This window comes from Elephas maximus, chromosome 3 (genome assembly GCF_024166365.1).
Source record: "Elephas maximus indicus isolate mEleMax1 chromosome 3, mEleMax1 primary haplotype, whole genome shotgun sequence".
NCBI lineage: Eukaryota > Metazoa > Chordata > Mammalia > Proboscidea > Elephantidae > Elephas > Elephas maximus.
In genome coordinates, this window is record NC_064821.1 from 9786117 (window position 1) to 9804126 (window position 18010).

The 18010-nt window shown below is 48.1% G+C and overlaps 1 protein-coding gene across 2 annotated transcripts in view; it reads right to left on the reverse strand.

Annotated features, from left to right (window-relative positions):
• Positions 1-1297: 1297 nt before the first annotated feature.
• Positions 1298-18010, reverse strand: part of ACSBG2 (acyl-CoA synthetase bubblegum family member 2) — a 63519-nt gene continuing 46806 nt past the window's right edge. The window contains exons 9-16 of one of the 2 annotated variants that reach the window (XM_049876579.1): positions 17537-17713; positions 12508-12689; positions 12162-12395; positions 8740-8957; positions 7628-7767; positions 6529-6775; positions 4361-4469; positions 1298-2292 (exon numbers count right to left, since the gene is read on the reverse strand). In XM_049876579.1, the coding sequence (XP_049732536.1) occupies positions 4396-4469; positions 6529-6775; positions 7628-7767; positions 8740-8957; positions 12162-12395; positions 12508-12689; positions 17537-17713 (1272 nt within the window). In that variant the 3' untranslated portion in view covers positions 1298-2292; positions 4361-4395. Of the gene's footprint in view, positions 2338-4360; positions 4470-6528; positions 6776-7627; positions 7768-8739; positions 8958-12161; positions 12396-12507; positions 12690-17536; positions 17714-18010 lie in introns of both variants that reach the window. The other variant, XM_049876578.1, reaches the window with a different exon arrangement.

Consider the following 18010-nt stretch of genomic DNA (forward strand, 5'->3'; position numbering starts at 1 on the left):
TTTTTAGGGGTAAAAACAAATTCTCTTCTCCCTACTGCATACACTGAACCCAAAAAACCAAACCCAGTGCCATCGGAGTCGATTCTGACTCATAGCGACCCTATAGGACAGAGTGGAACTGCACCACAGAGTTTCCAAGGAGCGCCTGGCAGATCTGAACTGCCAACCCTTTGGTTAGCAGCCGTAGCACTTAACCGCTACGCCACCAGGGTTTCCACCGCATACACACTTAAACATTTTTTTCCCTGTGATGACACACATACACAGGCATATATCTCTATCTATAAGGAGGCCTGGTGGCACAGTGGTTAAGTGCTCAGCTGCTAACCGAAAGTTTGGCAGTTCGAACCCACCAGCTGCTTCATGGGGAAAGATGTGGCAATCTGCTTCTGTAAGGATTACAGCCTTGGAAACCCTATGGGCAGTTCTATTCTGTCTTATAGGGCCACTATGTGTTGAAATCAAGTCCACAATGGGCTTACGGGTATGTCTATCAATATAATTTTTTTTTTTAAAGCTAAAAAATCACCAGATAGATGAGGAGGGCCATCAAAAATGACTTCAGCCTTATCTGCCTATCTTTAAAGTTAATTAATACACTACAGATAAATTAATGGACTTATTTGCAGTGTATTAATTTTTTTCCAAGGAGAATGTCTTTATAAATTGCTGGTGTATTTATAATTTTTATATTTAAAAAAGAAAACTACAAAGAAGAGAGGCTCTGGGCTGCCTCTAGGTATCTCAAACCTTAAAGGCCCCCATTACAATTTCAACAGCCCTCTTCAGAGAAATAGAAAAGCCAACCATAAATTTGTACGGAAGAAACAAGGGATCCTGATGGCTGAAGCAAACTTGAGGAACAAAGTAGGAAAAGTCACACTTCTTGATTTCAAAACATACTATAAAGCCACGGTAATTTAAAAATCCTGGTCTGGTACAGACAAACAGGCCAATGGAATGGAATTGAGAGTTCAGAAGTGAATCCATACATCTGTGGTCAACATTCCCAACAAAGGTGCTGAGCCCATTCAATGGGGAGTGAAGAGCCTCTTCAATCAATGGTGCTGGGAAACCTGGATTTCCACACACAGTAGAAGGAATCAGGATCCCTGCCTCACACCATACACAAAAACCAATTCACAATGCATCAAGGACCTACATGCGAAAACTAAACCCATAAAATTCTCAGAAGAAAATGTAGTGGCGAGGCTGCGGGGCCTAGTTTTTAACAACGGGCTATCGGCTGTGACAACAAAAGCAAGAGTAGCATAAGACAGAATAGATAAACGGTGCCTTGTAAAAATTAAATGCCTTTATTCATCGAAGGTCTTTATCAACAAAGCGAAGAGACAACCTAGAGTCTGGGAGAAAATTGTCAACAACCATATATCTGATAAGGGTCTAATCTCCAAAATACAGACCCCTCAGGGACGCTGGAAGTTTTGTTTCTGTTCTTATGGTGGGCTGTCCCTCTCTGGGCTGAGAGATGTTTCCCTCTACCCCTCAGTATTCTTTCAGGAACCAACACTGTGGATATACCGTACCAGCCTTGGACTGCTCACACATAGACTGCCGAGTGAGAGAGGAATACACTTTTTTTGAGCCTTTACAGAAAAACTCATCCCTAAGGAGGAAATTAGTCAAGAGTCACACTGGATAGCCTAGACTGATGGGGTACTGAAGCAGTAAACGCTAACCCTTAATAAGGGCTTTTGGTGTCATGATACCACTTCCGGTACATCCTGGCCACCCTGGGAAGTGGGCTCTATTTTCATAGGTTAGAACTCCCTGAGACCCAGAAGGCTGACATTGCACACAGCTACTCAGAACTCAAACCTGGAACTGATTTCAAAGTCTGAACTTCTGGTTGCTGCACACAACAAAGGACAAAATGTCCCCATCTCACCAAAACTCAGGACGTGGGACACGCACAAGCTTTATTCTCAGAACTTATTGGGAGAGTATCCAAGTGGCATCCGGGCAGGTAGTGGGCTTGGAGGCACAGTTCTTCTGGCGTGTGGAGGCTTTTCTTTCTTTCTAGCGTCCGAATAAGCCCTCCGGGGAGACCAAACAATCCAGTTGGAACCCATAAAGATCAGATCTTTCTTCTAAAACAGGAAATTTGATGTAGACTTCCCAATAAATATCCCTGGGAGCGGCACGTTGATGGTTCATATGAGCTCAAAGACCTATGATGATTCTATTCCTTTGAAAGGTGTGGCAGGTCCCACTGGGAGATCTCTTCAACAGCTCAGCAATCAAGCAACAGACCCACTGAGAACTCAGCTTCTGAAAAACCAGAAGCAGTAAAGCGTGTGTTGCAGTGGGGTCTTCCTGTTTGAGGCCGGAGGAAGACAAGACAAACACAAGTTATCACATGGGGAGCCTTGTATTACGTATATTCATTCTTTGAAACCCCACAGTTACCGTAAGATGAAAATACTCCCTAACGAACTGACCCATTAACCAATGGGTCCTCGCTCAAGAATACCTCCCCGATGACCTTGAAACCAGCCCTGTCTAATAGCAATGGCATATGAAGCAGTAGCAGGAGAGACTGGTAGGAAATTGTGCAGCGGGCTTCCCAGCCCACGGAGCGAGCAAGCTGAGGGCCTGGGGTGCCTCTGGGGACTTGCTGGCAGAGGGCTAGGGCCAGAGAGAGGGGCGCCTGCGAGCACAGCTGAGAAGAGGCCATCCTGGTGGAAGAACTGTATCCTGAGTGTTCCTGAGCCTGTGTGTTTAACCTGTTGCTTCCCTAATAAACCCCATAATTACCAGGAAAAAAAGAAATGGCATATAAGCCACCTAAGCCGTTCAAACTTTTCTAGTAGCCACGTTAAAAAAAAAAAAAAAAAGTAAAAAGGAACCAGGGAAATTTATCTTCATAATTTATCTCATCCAGTATATCCAAAATGTTCCGTTTTAACGTGTATTCAGTATGTTGTTAGTTGCTGTCCAGTCGATTCTGACTCACGACGACCCCATGTGTGCAGAGTAGAACTGTGCTCCACAGGGTTTTCAAGGCTGTGACCTTTGGGAAACAGATTGCCAGGCCTGTCTTCTGAGGCACCCCTGGGTGGGTTCCAACTGCCAGCCTTTTGGCTAGTAGTCGAGAGCTTAACTGTTGGTGCCACCTAGGGACTCCGTATGCAATATAAAAAATATTAAGGGGATATTTTACTGAGACTTCAAAATCTGGTGTGTGTTTTACGTTTACGGCGGCTGCTGTATTGGACAGCGCGGGTCTACGGGGTCCACCTCCCACCCCCGTGTCAACGTCAGGTGGCCTCTCGCTCAACTGCCAAGTGAAATTGGAAATCTTGCCATCGATGCGGACTTTCTTGGGGTTGATGAATGGGATGCGTTCAACTCCTGGGCTGGCTCCCAAGCCACTGACAGATGAGAGTGTGGAGGAGTTGAGCCAGTTAATGATGGGAGTCAAGAAGAGGGACATGGCTGGCGGCTGGGGTGCCAGGAGGGAATGGTTTGATTATCAGAGGGTTACACCTGGCATAACTGAAAGACGTGCTCCGCACTCTGTTCCTGCACCGCACACCTGGCCGGGTTCCAGAAAAGTCTTGGCGGCTCCTTGTGAACATGACGTGGGGGGAGAGGGAAGACGGGCTGGGTGAGGGAGGTCAAGATGCCACTTCGCACCATCTCCCCTGTGATGGGCCAAAACACCTGACTCCTTGGGTTCCCGACAAGTGGCACCCATCAAAGCTTCTGACGAAAGGCCTTCCCCAAGCAAGCCACAATGGAGCATTTTGTTGTTGGATGAAAACCTCTGGTCCCGGCTGGGAAAACCGCTGCCCTACCTCCCTGACTAAAGCAGAGGCGGGAGGACAGCTAACACGGTGGGTGAGTGATCACAGAGGAGTCCGACTGCCCCACCAGCGCCCCGTGGAGAGCGCCCGAGGCGAGGCCGCACGCTACTCAGAGTCCATTGCAACTGAGCACGTGTGTGCGTGAGTGTGTGTGTTCGCATTGAGTGTGTGTGTGTTCGCATGTGTGAGGGTGTGTATGTTTGTGTATGTGAGTGTAAATGCAAGATTGTGTGTGGGTGTGTGTGTGTGTTCGCATGTGGGTATACGTGAGTTTGTGTGAGTGTGCGTATATGCAAATATGAGTGTGTGTGAACGTGAGTGTGTATATGTGAGTGGGTGTGAGTAACTGTGTGAGTGTATGTTTGTGTGAGTATAAGTGTGTGAATGTGTGTTTCTGAGTGTATGTGTAAGTATCAGGGTGAACGTGTGAGCTTATGTGTCGGGCCCCTGAACTTCCACTCCCAACCGGCGCCACACAGAGCCCCGTCTGTCGTCCTCACTCCCCGCAAAGCCCAGCAGCCCCATCTCACCGTTCTGGCAGCCACGAGCAGGTCCGCCCGGGAAGTCAGTGGTATAAGTTATAGATTTGCTGTTTGTATTTCTCAGTAACGAAATGTCTCTTGACCTTTGCCGTTGGACCTATCAAGAAAGGAGACAGTGGTTCAGCGGTGGAGGTAAACTACAATTCTACACACCCCGCAAGTTACCCGGCAGCTGGGCCCAGCGAGCAGGGCCGGGCTGGGCGGCCGGCTCCACTGTTGACGTCCTGGGAGTGCCATTTCCGCCACCCACATCTGGGTGTAATGTCAGAACCTCCACTCCATGTCGGGCTGAGGGGAGGACTCTGAGACCTCTGTGCCTGGGACAGACGGCGCACCCAACACAAGGAGAAACGTCGCCAACCCTCACACTTCCTCCAGCTTCCCACGAGGAGATGGGGCTCGGGAGGGTGAGCCCCTCTCAGGCCACCCAGCAAGGGTGTGGTAGAATCCAGACTCTCAGTTGCTGGGTCCCCAGGTGGCCTGGACCCCCTTGGGGTGTCCTCAAACCTCATGAAGACCGCGCCTCCAACTTACAGAGGAAAAGACCAAGACTCAGAAGAACAATTCTCATGTGGGGAAGTGAACTCAGGCTGTTCAGAGCCATACGCTTCTCCTCACTCCAACCCCACCAATCCACACTCCCCAACTGCAGCCAAGCACCAAGAGCAAGCCCCAGGAAGCACACTGATAGAATCCAGCGGGCTTTACATCTCCACCTGGAGTGAGTACTTCTCTCCTGGGGAAGGGCGGCGGGGCAGGCAAAAATAAGCTAATGTTGTTGCTGGGTGCCGTGAGTGGACTCTGACTTATAATGGCTGCACGGGACAGGGTGGAACTGCCCCTTAGAGTTTCCTATGCTGTCATCTTTATGAAAGTAGATTGCCAGGTCTTCATCCCGCAGAGCTGCTGGGTAGGGCTCGAACCACCAACCTTAGCAGTCGAGCACTTAACCACTGCACCATTAGGGCTGTCTCTCTCTTTATATGTATGTATGTATGTGTATATATATATATATATATATATATAATTGGTTATTTAGCTAATTGATTCTGTGTCTGCATGTGTGTGTATATGTACATATATAAAACCAAAACCAAACCTGTTGCCGTCGAGTCAATTCTGACTCCTAATGACCCTATAGGACAGAGTAGAACTGCCCCATAGGGTTTCCAAGGGGCGGCTGGTGGATTCAAGCTGCTCACCTTTTGGTTAGCAGCCAAGTTCGTAACCACTGTGCCACTAGGACTCCGATATATGTATACACACACACATATATATATATATATACCTTATTGGTTCTGTATCTACCTTATCGATTCTCTGTGTGTGTGTATAGATATGTATGTATGTATGTTATCTTATTGGTTCTCTATCTTATTGATGATTTTGTGTGTGTACCTGTGTGTGTATATATATATCTTATTGCTTCTGTCTATACAGCTATATGTTGTTTGTTGTTAGGTGCCATCGAGTAGATTCTGACCCAGAGACGGCACGTGACAGAGTAGAACAGCCCCATAGGGTTTCCTAGGCTGTAATCGTTACGAGAACAGGTTGCGAGGGCTTTCTTCTATGGAGCCACTGGTGGGTTCAAACGGCCAGCCTTTCAGTTAGCAGCCAAGTGTTTAACCATTGCACCACTAGGGCTCCTTTATAGGTAGAATAAGTTTCTATTGCAATGTGTTATGGTGGAAAGAAGGCAGGGTGACATATGAAGGGTGGTGGTCAGGGAAGGCTTCTCTGAGGAAGTGGCCTTTAGGGTCAGACCTAGACACTGAGGAGGAGCCAGCCAGGCGAAAAACTAAGGGGAGGAGCATGCCAGGCAGAGGGAACAGCCAATGCAAATGCCCTGTGGTCTGAAGAGTTGGAGGAACCATGAGGTATGTGTGTGGTGGGGGCAGGGTACATGGAAAGGAGGAGGCAGCAAGAAAGATCAAAGGAGTCGGGGTTTTATGCTGAAAGTCGGGGACATGGCTGCCCTGGGGAGAAGGGACTGTGTGATGGGGAGGTGGACAGTTAGCTGTAGATAGCGGTGTCCCTCTGGTCTCTGCTGGCCCACAGGTCCAGCGAAAGGGTGTGTCTGCTCAGAGTCCAAGTGGCCCCAGATGCTGGGGAGGGACAGTCCCCAAGGGCCACCAGCCTGCTGGCCTGCTCACCTAGCTCTCCGCCAGCAATGGTAAAGTCCTTCTCCAAGATGACCCACTTCTGAATCTTCTGAGCGTTGGAGACAGCCACCTCATTCACCTCGTTTATGCCTTTCTGGATTGCTGTGTAGACATGGGGGTCTTGATGCTGCAGGATCTCCGTCACGGTGGATGCCTGGCTGCCCACGTGCCGGCAGAAACTGATGGCCTCTGAGGACAGCCTGTCCAGCAGCTCTCCGCTCTTTGGGTCAACCTCGGACTGCCGGGGAAGACCACTGTCAGTACACCCAGGGCCAACACACACTCCCCATCCAGCCCCCAGGCCCTGAAGACCAAGAAGTAGGTCCTCGTCTGCTGTGAGCATAATCTTATGGACTGAATTGGGTCCCCCCAAAAATACGTATTGGAATCCTAACTTCTATACCTGTGGATGTAATCCCACCTGGGGTAGGGTTTTCTCTGTTTATGTTAATGGGATCTTATCAGTGTAGGGTGGGTCCTGAGCCAATCACTTTTGAGACATAAAAAAGAGCAGATCAGTTATAAAACAGAGAGGCAGACAGAGATGGGGGAAGATAGATGTCACGTCAATGGAGATCTCCAAGGAACCGAGGAACAGAACCTGAGAAGAGACAAGGACCTTCCCCCAGAGCCAGCAGACAGCCTTCCCCTAGAGCCATTGCCCTGACTTCAGACTTCTAGCCTCCTAAACTGTGAGAAAATAAATTTCTGTTTGTTAAAGCCCCCCACGTGTGGTACTTCTGTTACGCAGCACTAAGAAACTAAGATGAAACTGACAACAGCAACTGGAAAGGTCAGACAGGAAGCTTCGGGGGCAGTGAGTTTATGTTAATGGCGGAGGGACAATCTGGAAAATGAGGGTAAGAATGGCTGCACAACTTGAAGAATGTGATCAGTGTCGCTGAGCTGTACACATAGAAACTGTTCAATTGGTGTACGCTCTGCTGTGTATACTCTCAACAACAACAACAAAAATAAGTCATTAAAAGCACCAAAGAAGTAGGTCTTGAACCAGCTGCTGCGTCCTTCCCACGTGAGCCAACTGCAGGGTCTTTAGGAAAAGACCCAAGGTCCCCCAAGCCCATGTCACCTTCAGGGTCAGCAGCATGCTCAAAAACTTGGCCTTGTCTCCCACCAACATGGCATTACTGACGATGGGAATCTTCTCCTTGACCAAGTTCTCGATGGGAACGGGAGGCACATTTTCGCCGCCAGCAGTGATGAGCAGTTCTGGAAAAAAGCTGGGCTCAGCGTGGGCTCAGCCGCAGCAACACCAAACTCCCACCCCGCCAAGAATCGGATGGACAGATGTTGTTGGCAGGGACGCACTCTTAGAGATTAAATTGTAGCCCACCCCTCCCAAAATATGTGTTGGAATCCTGACCCCGATACCTGTGAATAGAGTCCCCAAACCTGCTGCTGTCGAGTCGATTTCGACTCAGGGCTGCCCTCTAGGACAGAGGAGAACTGCCCCATAGGGTTTCCAAGGAGTGGCTGGTGGATTCGAACTGCCGACCTTTTGGTTAGCAGCAGAGCTCTTAACCACTGCACCACCAGGGCTCCGGATAGAGTCCCTGGGTGGCGCAAATGTTACACACAATGGAATACTGCTCAGCCATAAAGAGGAATGAAATCCTGGTGCACACCACAACATGGACGAACCTCGACAACATCATGCTGAGCTAAGTCAGTCGCAGAAGGACAACTACTGTGTGATCGCCACTACATGAAATAAGCAATATCTGTTGGTGTCATTAAATGCCCTCGAGTCAGTTCCAACTCGTAGTGACCTCATGTGACAGAGTAGAACCACCCCGTAGTGTTTTCTTGGCAGCCATCTTCATAGGAGCAGATTGCCAGGCCTTTCTCCCTCGGAGCCACTGGGTGGACTCGAACCACCAACCTTTCAGTTAGCAGCTGAGCGCATAACCAGTGCACCACCAGGGCTCCGTAAGCAAATGCATAGAAACCAAATATTATTACTGGTTTTTTACAGGGGTGGGGGGCGAGGGGAGTTCTTGCTTGGGGGGTACTGAGTTTATGTTCACGGTGGTGGAATGACTTGGAAACGGATAGAGAGTCTGGTGGCACGACAGGAAGGATGTGATCAGTGTCACTGCATCAAAAATGTGGCACTTGTTGAACAAGCTAGGGGTGGACCTGCGGCAGGAAGCCCCTCCCCGGCCTGCGCAGCCCCGGTACCTTTGATCCGGCCGGTGATGTAGAGGAAGCCCTGACTGTCCATGCGGCCCAAGTCCCCCGAGTGCAGCCAGCCGTCCTCGTCAATGACCTCCTTGGTGGCGTCCTCCCTTTCCAGGTAGCCCATGAAGACATGGCGGCCCCAGAAGCAGACCTCGCCGACGCCGTCCTTGTCCGGCTGGTACAGCATGTTCTTGCAGCCACTCAAGATTTTCCCGCAACTGCCGGGCCACCAGAGGGGCACGTTATGGGCTGAATGGTGTCCCTCCAGATACGTGCTGTAAAATCCTAGCCCCTATCCCTGTGGTTAAGGAGCCCCAGTTGCACAGTGGCTAATGACTCAGCTGCTAACCCAAAGGTCAATGGTTCGAACCCACCAGCCGCTCCGTGGGAGAAAGATGGTGGCAGTCTGCTTTGGTAAAGATTACACTCTTGGAAACGCTATGAGGCTACTCTGTTCTATAGGGTGGCTGAGCCGGAATTGACTGGACAGCAGTGGGTTTGGTCTGGGCTATACCTGTGGTTATAACCCCATTTGGGAATGGGTTTTCTTTGTTATGTTAATGAGGCAGTATTAGTGCAGGGTGGGTTTTGAGTTAAGCTCTTTTGAGATACAGGCAGTTCCCGGGTTACGACCCTCCGACTTATGTACAACCCGTAGTTACAAAACGACTCCCTAAAGCCTATGATATTAAAATTTCGAGGTACAGATAATGGTTCCTAATAACAAACAGGTGCTACTTTGTGACACAAAAGGAAACATCATTACTGTATATTATGTTAATGGAAACCCTGGTGGCGTAGTGGTTAAGTGCTACGGCTGCTAACCAAAAGGTCGGCAGTTTGAATCCGCCAGGCGCTCCTTGGAAACTCTACGGGGCAGTTCTACTCTGTCCTCTAGGGTCGCTATGAGTCGGAATCGACTCAACAGCAGTGGGTTTAGTTTTGGGTATTATGTTAAAGATGTTTTAGTGTATCTGGCAGTGTTCCTTTAATGGTTTTTATGCATAGAAAGGTACACCATATCCTGTATACTAAGACAAACATTTGACTAACTGACGTTGAACCATACCTAGCTGTTCTGACTTATGTACAAATTCGACTTAAAGACAGGCTCAGGAATGGAACTCTTTTGTAATCTGGGGACTGCCTGTATGGTGAAATTGTTGAGAGCCAGAACGCAAAGGGGCTGCCTTGTATTACCAGGTCTCAAAAGTTTTCTGCCTTTGACAGGGTGCAACCTTACCACTTTTCTATCGCTATTTGTGGAAAATATTTGAGTTTTCCCTCTTTGACAGGTTTCCGCCTTAGAAAGGTTCCAGCTTTCACAGGTTTTACTGTATGAAAGCGCAGATTAAGCAAGAAAGCACAAACAAAGGGGAAGATACACACTTTTGGGGGCTCTCCAAGGAACTGGGGAACAGAAGCTGAAAAGAGAAGCATTTTCCCCCAGAGCCGACAGAGAGAGAGAGCAAGTGAGCCTTTCCCTAGAGCTGGCACCCTGAATTTGGACTTTAGTCTCCTGAATTGAGAGAAAATAAATTTGTTTGTTAAAGCCACCTACCTGTGGTCTTTCTGTTACAGCAGCACTACATAACTAAGACAGGGAAGCTGAGGCACAAACAGACAAGGCCATCTGCCCAGGTCGGCCTGGATTTGTAGCCTGGGCTCCTAATACTGTGCTCAGCCGGCCAGGGCCAGGTCTGCTACCTTCTCCCTCTCCAGGACCCGTGGTCATAGTTGTTGTTGCTGGGTGCTGTTGCGTTGATTCCAACTCATGGCGCCTTCTTGCGACAGAGTAGAACTGCCTCATAGGGTTTTCTAGACTGTAATCTTTATGGGAGCAGATCATCAGGACTTCATCCTATGGAGCTGTTGGGTGGGTTCGAACCACCAACCTTTAGGGAAGCAGTCCAGCACAAACCATTTGCACTACCTAGAGACCTTGAATTTTATACGTTGTTGTTGAGGGCCGTTGAGTCGATTTTGACTCATGGTGACCCCATGTGACAGCAAAGAACTGCCCCACAGAGTTTTCTAGGCTGTAATCTTTTTGGGTGATTAACAAGAAGACCCTCAACAAGATGGATTGACATAGTGGCTACAATAACGGGCTCAAACATAGCAACAATTGTGAGGATGGCGCAGGACCAGGTAGTGTTTTGTTCTGTTGTACACAGGGTCACTATGAGTTAGAACCGACTTGACAACACCTAACAACAACGACAATCTGTATGGGAGCAGGTCCCCAGGTCTTTCTCTTCTGGAGCTGCTGGGTGGGCACAGGAGGCCCTCATGGTGTTTGTGGGATGAAATAGAGGGGAAGAGGTCAATCAAATAGGGCCAAGTCCCAAACGCTTTGTGAACAAAGAATCCCACTGGAGCTGCAGGTTGTTAGCGCCTTTACTTCCCCCTGTTCGGTGTTCTCTGACCAAGTGGGGCTTCCCACCGTCATGAAGATTTGGGGTTTGACGGCTGGAAAATGGGTCACTCGGGTGACACCAAGTCAGAGTCCATGTTGGCCCAGAGGCCCGTGTTATGGATTGAGTTACGTCTTCCCAAAAATATGTGTTGGAGCCCTGGCCCTGTACACATGGATGGAACCTGGTTTGGGAATAGGGTTTTCTTTGTCGTGTGAACACAGCCATTATCCCTGTAGGGTGAATCCCAAACCTAATCGCTTCTGAGTGATATAAAGAGCAGCACAGACAGGAGCCCTGGTGGCGCAACGGTTAAGCAATTGGCTGCTAACCTAAAGGTAGGCGATTTGAACCCACCCAGCGGCTCCGTGGGAGAAAGACCTGGCGACCTAGTCCTGTAAAGATTAAAAACAAAACAAAACAAACTCATTGCCGTGGAGTCGATTCTAACTCACAGCAACCCTACAGGGCAGAGCAGAACCTCCCCACAGGGTTTCCAAGGAGTGGTCGGTGGATTCGAACTGCTGACCTTGTTGTTAGGAGCTGAGTTTTTAACCACTGCGTCACCAGGGCTCACCTGTAAAAATTACAGCCTAGGAAACCCTACGGGGCAGTTCTACTCTGTCACACGGGGTCTCTGTGAGTCAGAATCGATTTGACGACACCCAACAACTACAACAACAATATAGCCACAGAGACAAGGAAGCACAAACGGGGGAAGACAGATGGCCACATGGAGACTGCCAAGGACGCAGGAGCTCCAGGGTTTCAGAAGCTAAAAGAGACAAGGATCTTCCCCTAGAGCCGAGAGAGAGAGCCTTCCCCTGAATTCGGACTTCTGGCCTCAGGAACTGTGAGAAAATAGATTTCTGTTCTTTAGAGCCACCCACTTGCAGCATTTCTGTTACAACAGTGTTAGACAGCTAAGACACCCACCCAGCCATCTTCACCCTCTTGACCCCTCGTTGCTAGAGGACAGGGTCTGCCTGAGCGGGAGGCCAGTACCTGTGCGTCCTGTAGTTTTCACAGACAGCGACTGTGTGCGGCCCTGAGCTCTCGCTCATACCGTACATCTCGCCGATTGGGATGTCCAAGCTGAGGAAGAATTCGGAGGTCTCTGGGGTGAGAGGCGCAGCCCCGCTCACAAAAAGGTAGCAGCGGTCGAGGCCCAGGGCATTCCGGACTTTGTTGAACACAAGGGTCTTGGCCATGCGGTAGCTCATGGGCATGTCGTGTCCCCTGTGAAGGGTGCCAAGGACAGTTCAGCAACCTTGGAGCCCAAAGAGGGTTGATGGGACCCCACTGGAGAAGGCTGAGCCCCCCAGCCCTGCCCCCTGGACCCTCCACCTACCCCAACATCCTTTTGGTGTTGACCCGCAGGCCAGTGTTTCTCGCCCAGGTGAACACTTTCCTCTTCAAGGCTGTGGCCTTGGTAGTATTTTCCTTGATCTTCTCTTGCATCTTCTCCCAAATTCGGGGTACCCCCAAGAAGCAGGTAGGTCTCACTTGATGCAAAGTATTCACCAAGCTGCCCTGTGCAAGACAGCTGAGTCAGCCACACTGGCAGCCCCTGCCACCCCGCCAGCCCCTGTCACCCTGCCAGCCCCTGCAACCCTGCCCAACTCTGCTTGGGAGAACCTTTCTTTGGCTGAACGGACAAGGTGGGCTCTGGACCCAAGAGAACCCATCCATGCATGCATTGACAAGCGGCCAGTCTGATTTTTGCTCCCTCCCCAGGATTTGTTTATGCTGAGCCAAGAAAATACTACGGAGCACAGTTCTACTCCATAACACACTGGGTCACTGTGAGTCAGGATTGATTTGACAGCAGCTAATAACATCCATCAGCACAAACTGGTAAAATATTTTTGGGAGGCAACCTGACAGTGTTACCAACTTTTTTTTTTTTTTTTTTGCATAATTCCCTTGCTATCAACATTTTAAATGCAACTTAGAAATTTTACTTCTGTAGGTGAAGGAATTGAGAGGAATTGAGATACTCAGGTGCACAGAGAAGCAATATAGGATGTTCTGTGCAGCATTGTTTTGTAATAACATGGAAATAGTCTACATGTCCACACATGGTTAAAGAAACTGAGGTCCAAGCCTGCAGTGGAATATTATGCAACTGTGAAAAAGGATGCAAGATTCTTCCCTAAGTTCATCTCTACCAATTAGGGTTCAACGCAATCCGCATCAAAATCCAGGCAGGCTTTTTCATAAAAACTGACAGACTGATCCCTAAGTTTATATGGAAATGCAAATGACTTAGAATTGCTGAAACGGTTTTGGGAAAGAAGAATAAAATTGGAGGACTTACTACCTGATTTTTAAATGTAATATAAAGTAGGATGACCAACCGTCCTGGTTTGTCCACAACTGAAGGGGTTCCCAGGTTGTGAAAGTTCCAGGCAAACCAGGATAAGTTGGTCATATTAATCATATATATATATATATAATCATATTAATCAAGTCATTGTGGTTTTGACATAAGGATAGAGCTATAAATCAATGGAACAGGATAGAAAATCCAGAAGTGAAACCTTACATTTATGATCAATTGATTTTCAACAAAAGTGTGAGGAATTCAATAGAGGAAAGATATCCATATGCAAAAAAAAAAAAAAAAAGAGCTTAGCTTAGACCCCCTACCTCACACCACACAGAAAATTAACTCAAAGTGGATCATAGTCCTAAATGAAAGGGCTAAAACTAAAAGCCTTCTAGAAGGAAACATAGAAGAAAATCTCTGTGACCTTGGAGTAAGCAATGATTTCCTAGGTATGACACCAAAAGCATAATCCAAAAAAAAAAAAAAATCAGACTTCACCAAAGTTAAACACTTTTGCTCTTCAAAAGATACTATTCAGGAAATGCAAAGTCAAGCCACAGAACCAGGAGAAAATATTTGCAAATCATATGCCTGATAAAGGAATTATAAGCAGAATATATAAAGAACTCTTAAAACTTAAAAATAACAAGACATATGACAAAATTTAAAAACAGAGAAAAGATGTGAACAGACATTTCACCAAAGAAGACATCAAAATGGCCAACAAGCCAATGAAAAGATGCTCAATGTCACTAGCCATCAGGGAAACGCAAATCAAAACCACAGTGAGATACCACCTCACACCCACTAGGATGGCCATAAGGAGCTGAACCTTTGGGCAGGAGGCTTGCTGGTGGAGTGGGGTGCCTCTGGGTACTTATTGGCAGAGCTAAAAGAGCTTTGTAACACTTTCCTGAGCAGGGCAGAGGCTGAGCCGAGGGGCCGAGGGCCAGAGAGAGACCTGTCTGCAGGCACAGTTGAGAAGAGGCTGTCCTGATCAAAGACCTGTATGCTGGGCTTTCCTGATCCTGAATTGTAACCTGTTGCTTCCCTAATAAATTCCGTAACTGTGAGCATGGTCTGTGAGTTCTGTGTGGCCATTGCAATGAATTAGCGAATGTAGCAGAGAAGTAAAGAGCGCCGTGGGAGGGACAGCTGGTGTCAGAATTGGTGAAAGGGCTGTGGGGTGGCGACATGTCCGACCTCTGCCTCACAGGGATCACCCTTGGGCTGTTCATGCTGACAATAATTCTCTTTCCCCTTGTGAAGTCAGAGGAGGTCAGACGCTGCCCCCGCCACGCCATTTTCACAGAACTAAGGAACAAGGAGGAGTCAGCCATGCAAACAACAGGAGAAAGAACCTTCTAGAAGGAAGTACGGAGGCCCTAAGACTTAGCCTACTTGATGGAAAGTGTGGGAGGTGAAATAATGGCTCTCGAAGACATCCGTGTCCTCACCCCTGGGAACTGTGGGTATGGTACCTTATATGCAAAGAGAACTCTGCACCAAAAAAATTCACTGCTGTCAAGTCGATCCCGACTCATAGCGACCCTATAGGACAGAGTAGAACTGCCCCATAAGGTTTCCAAGGCTGTAATCTTTACGGAAGCAGACTGCCACATCTTTCTCCCGCAGAGCGGCTGGTGTGTTGGAACTGCTGATCTTTCAGTTAGCAGCAGGGCACTTAACCGCTGTGCCACCAGGGCTCCATTTGGGACCCCTGCACATAGGATTAATTAAGGATCATAAGATGGAGAGATTACCCTGGATTATCCAGATGGGTCCAATGTCAGCACCAGGATCCTTAAGAATAAGGAGGCAAGAGGGTCAGAGAAAGAGAGATGATGATGGGAGGGGCAGGAGGGGGAAAGGAGAAGAGATACAGAGAGATGAAAGGGAGATTAGAATGACTGTTAGGGAAAACAAGAAAGATTAGAAAATTAGAGGGTTTATACAAAAGGCCCAATAGCCAGGTAAGAGGTGTTCCAGAATGAAAGAACAAAGAAAAGAAAGTGGAGGAAACAATCAAAGACATAATTCAAGAAAACCCCCAAACTCCCGGAACTGAAGCAGAAGTCACCACCCTGACAAGGCTCACTGGATGTCCCCAAATAATGAATTTTAAAAAGGGACCATAGGAAGAAATAGAATCAGAAACTTTAGAGAGAATGTAAAGATCTGAAAAGTACATGGAACAGGAAGAAAAAAAAAAATCCATCCATCTGATATTTATTGAGCATCTACTAGGTTCTGGGCACGATCCTAAGCATGGGAGAGACAAATGAAAACAAGAAAGACAAAGTTCTTGTCCCCAAGGTGGTGACGGTCTGGTGAATACACCGACAATAAATAAGTAAACTAAATGGTAGGTTGGAGATTCCAGAGAAAGGTCTGGCGATCTACTTCTGAAAAAAATCAGCCGTCGAAAACCCTGTGGAGCACAGTTCTACTCTGACACACATGGGTCACCATGAGTCGGGGCCGACTCATCAGCTACTGGGTTTTATATTTCTATCTATATATGTGCTCATGAGGAACCTGTACATGGATCAAGGGGTAGTGGTTGGGACAGAACAAAGGGATACTGATTGGTTTAAAGTCAGGAAAGGTGTGCGTCAGGGTTGTATTCTTTCACCATACCTATTCCATCTGTATGCTGAGCAAATAATCCGAGAAGCTGGACTATATGAAGAAGAACGGGGCATCAGGATTGGAGGAAGACTCATTAACAACCTGTGTTATGCAGATGACACAACTTTGCTTGCCGAAAGTGAAAAGGACTTGAAGCACTTACTGATGAAGATCAAAGACCACAGTCTTCAGTATGGATTACATCTCAACAGAAAGAAAACAAAAATCCGCACAACTGGACCAATGAGCAACATCATGATAAACGGAGAAAAGACTGAAGTTGTCAAGGATTTCATTTTACTTGGATCCACAATCAACAGCCATGGAAGCAGCAGTCAGGAAATCAAAAGACGCATTGCATTGGGTAAATCTGCTGCAAAGGACCTCTTCAAAGTGTTGAAGAGCAAAGATGTCACCTTGAAGACTAAGGTGCTCCTGACCCAAGCCATGGTATTTTCAATCACATCATATGCATGTGAAAGCTGGACAATGAATAAGGAAGACCAAGGAAGAATTGAGGCCTTTGAATTGTGGTGTTGGCAAAGAATACTGAAAGTTTCATGGACTGCCAAAAGAATGAATAAATCTGTCTTAGAAGAAGTACAACCAGAATGCTCCTTAGAAGCAAGGATGGCAAGACTGTCTTACATACTTTGGACATGTTGTCAGGAGGGATCAGTCCCTGGAGAAGGACATCATGCTTGGCAGAGTACAGGGTCAGGAGAAAAGAGGAAGACCCTCAACGAGGTGGATTGATGCAGTGGCTGCAACAGTGAGCTCAAGCATGACAGCGATTGTAAGGATGGCGCAGGACCGGGCGGTGTTTCGTTCTGTTGTGCACAGGGTGGCTATGAGTAGGAACCGACTCGACGGCACCTAACAACAGCAACAACATCTATATATGTGTGCTATACCCTGGCGGTGTAATGGCTAAGCACTCAGCTACTATCCGAAAGGTTGGTGGTTTGAACCCACCTGGCAGCTCCTTGGGAGAAAGGCCTGATGACCTGCTTCCTTAAAGGCTATCGCCTAGAAAACCCTGTGGGCAGTTCTCCTCTGTCGCATGGGGTCGTCAGGAGTCAGAATTGACTCGCTGGCACAAAACAACAACACATCTGTATATATACACACATACTTTAGGTATTATTCACATCTTAGTCTTAAATTGCTCAGTGTACAACCTACACAACCATGCATGGGTGCCCTGACTTGGATAAAGATAAAAGTTAAAAGAATGTGTCCAACTGTTTCAAATGCCATGAAGTAGGAGCACAAAAGGAGGACAGAGAAGGAAGCCCTAGAGCCCCAGAGAAGGGCTGTAACAAAATCTCTGTTACAGGAACGAAAGACCACCCCCCCACTCAGCCTGGGCTGCCCTGGAGGAGGCAGCAGGGCTCAGGCCTTCCCTCAGCCTTACCCTGAGCGCGTCTGGTTGAGCAAAGTAGGTAATGGCCCCAATCTTAATGGGGATCCACAGGTCCACCATCTGGGCTGCGATGTGACTGAGGGGCAGGTAGCTGACCACCACCTCCTGCTTCTCTGGGGCCAAGGATAGGCTGCAGTCCCTGGGCACTGCCCCAGCCGTCCACGTGATCTGCAACACAAGTTGGCTTTACTAGCCAGGGCGCCTTCCTGGAAGCCCATCGTAAATGCATTTATTGAGCTGACACTTCCAAAGCGCCTACTATGTGCCAGGCACTGCTCTTACACTCTGCACACATTGGGTCATTTCAACCTCCTTAGAACACTCTGGGGCTGCTACTACAATTCTCCTCATTTCACAGATGGGGAAACAGAGGCACAGAGTGACTGACGAGCTAGCCTGAGGCTTGGCAGAGCTGCAAAATGCAGCAGGCAGCTTCGTGGATTTGCAGAGCCTTGGTGGTGCAAT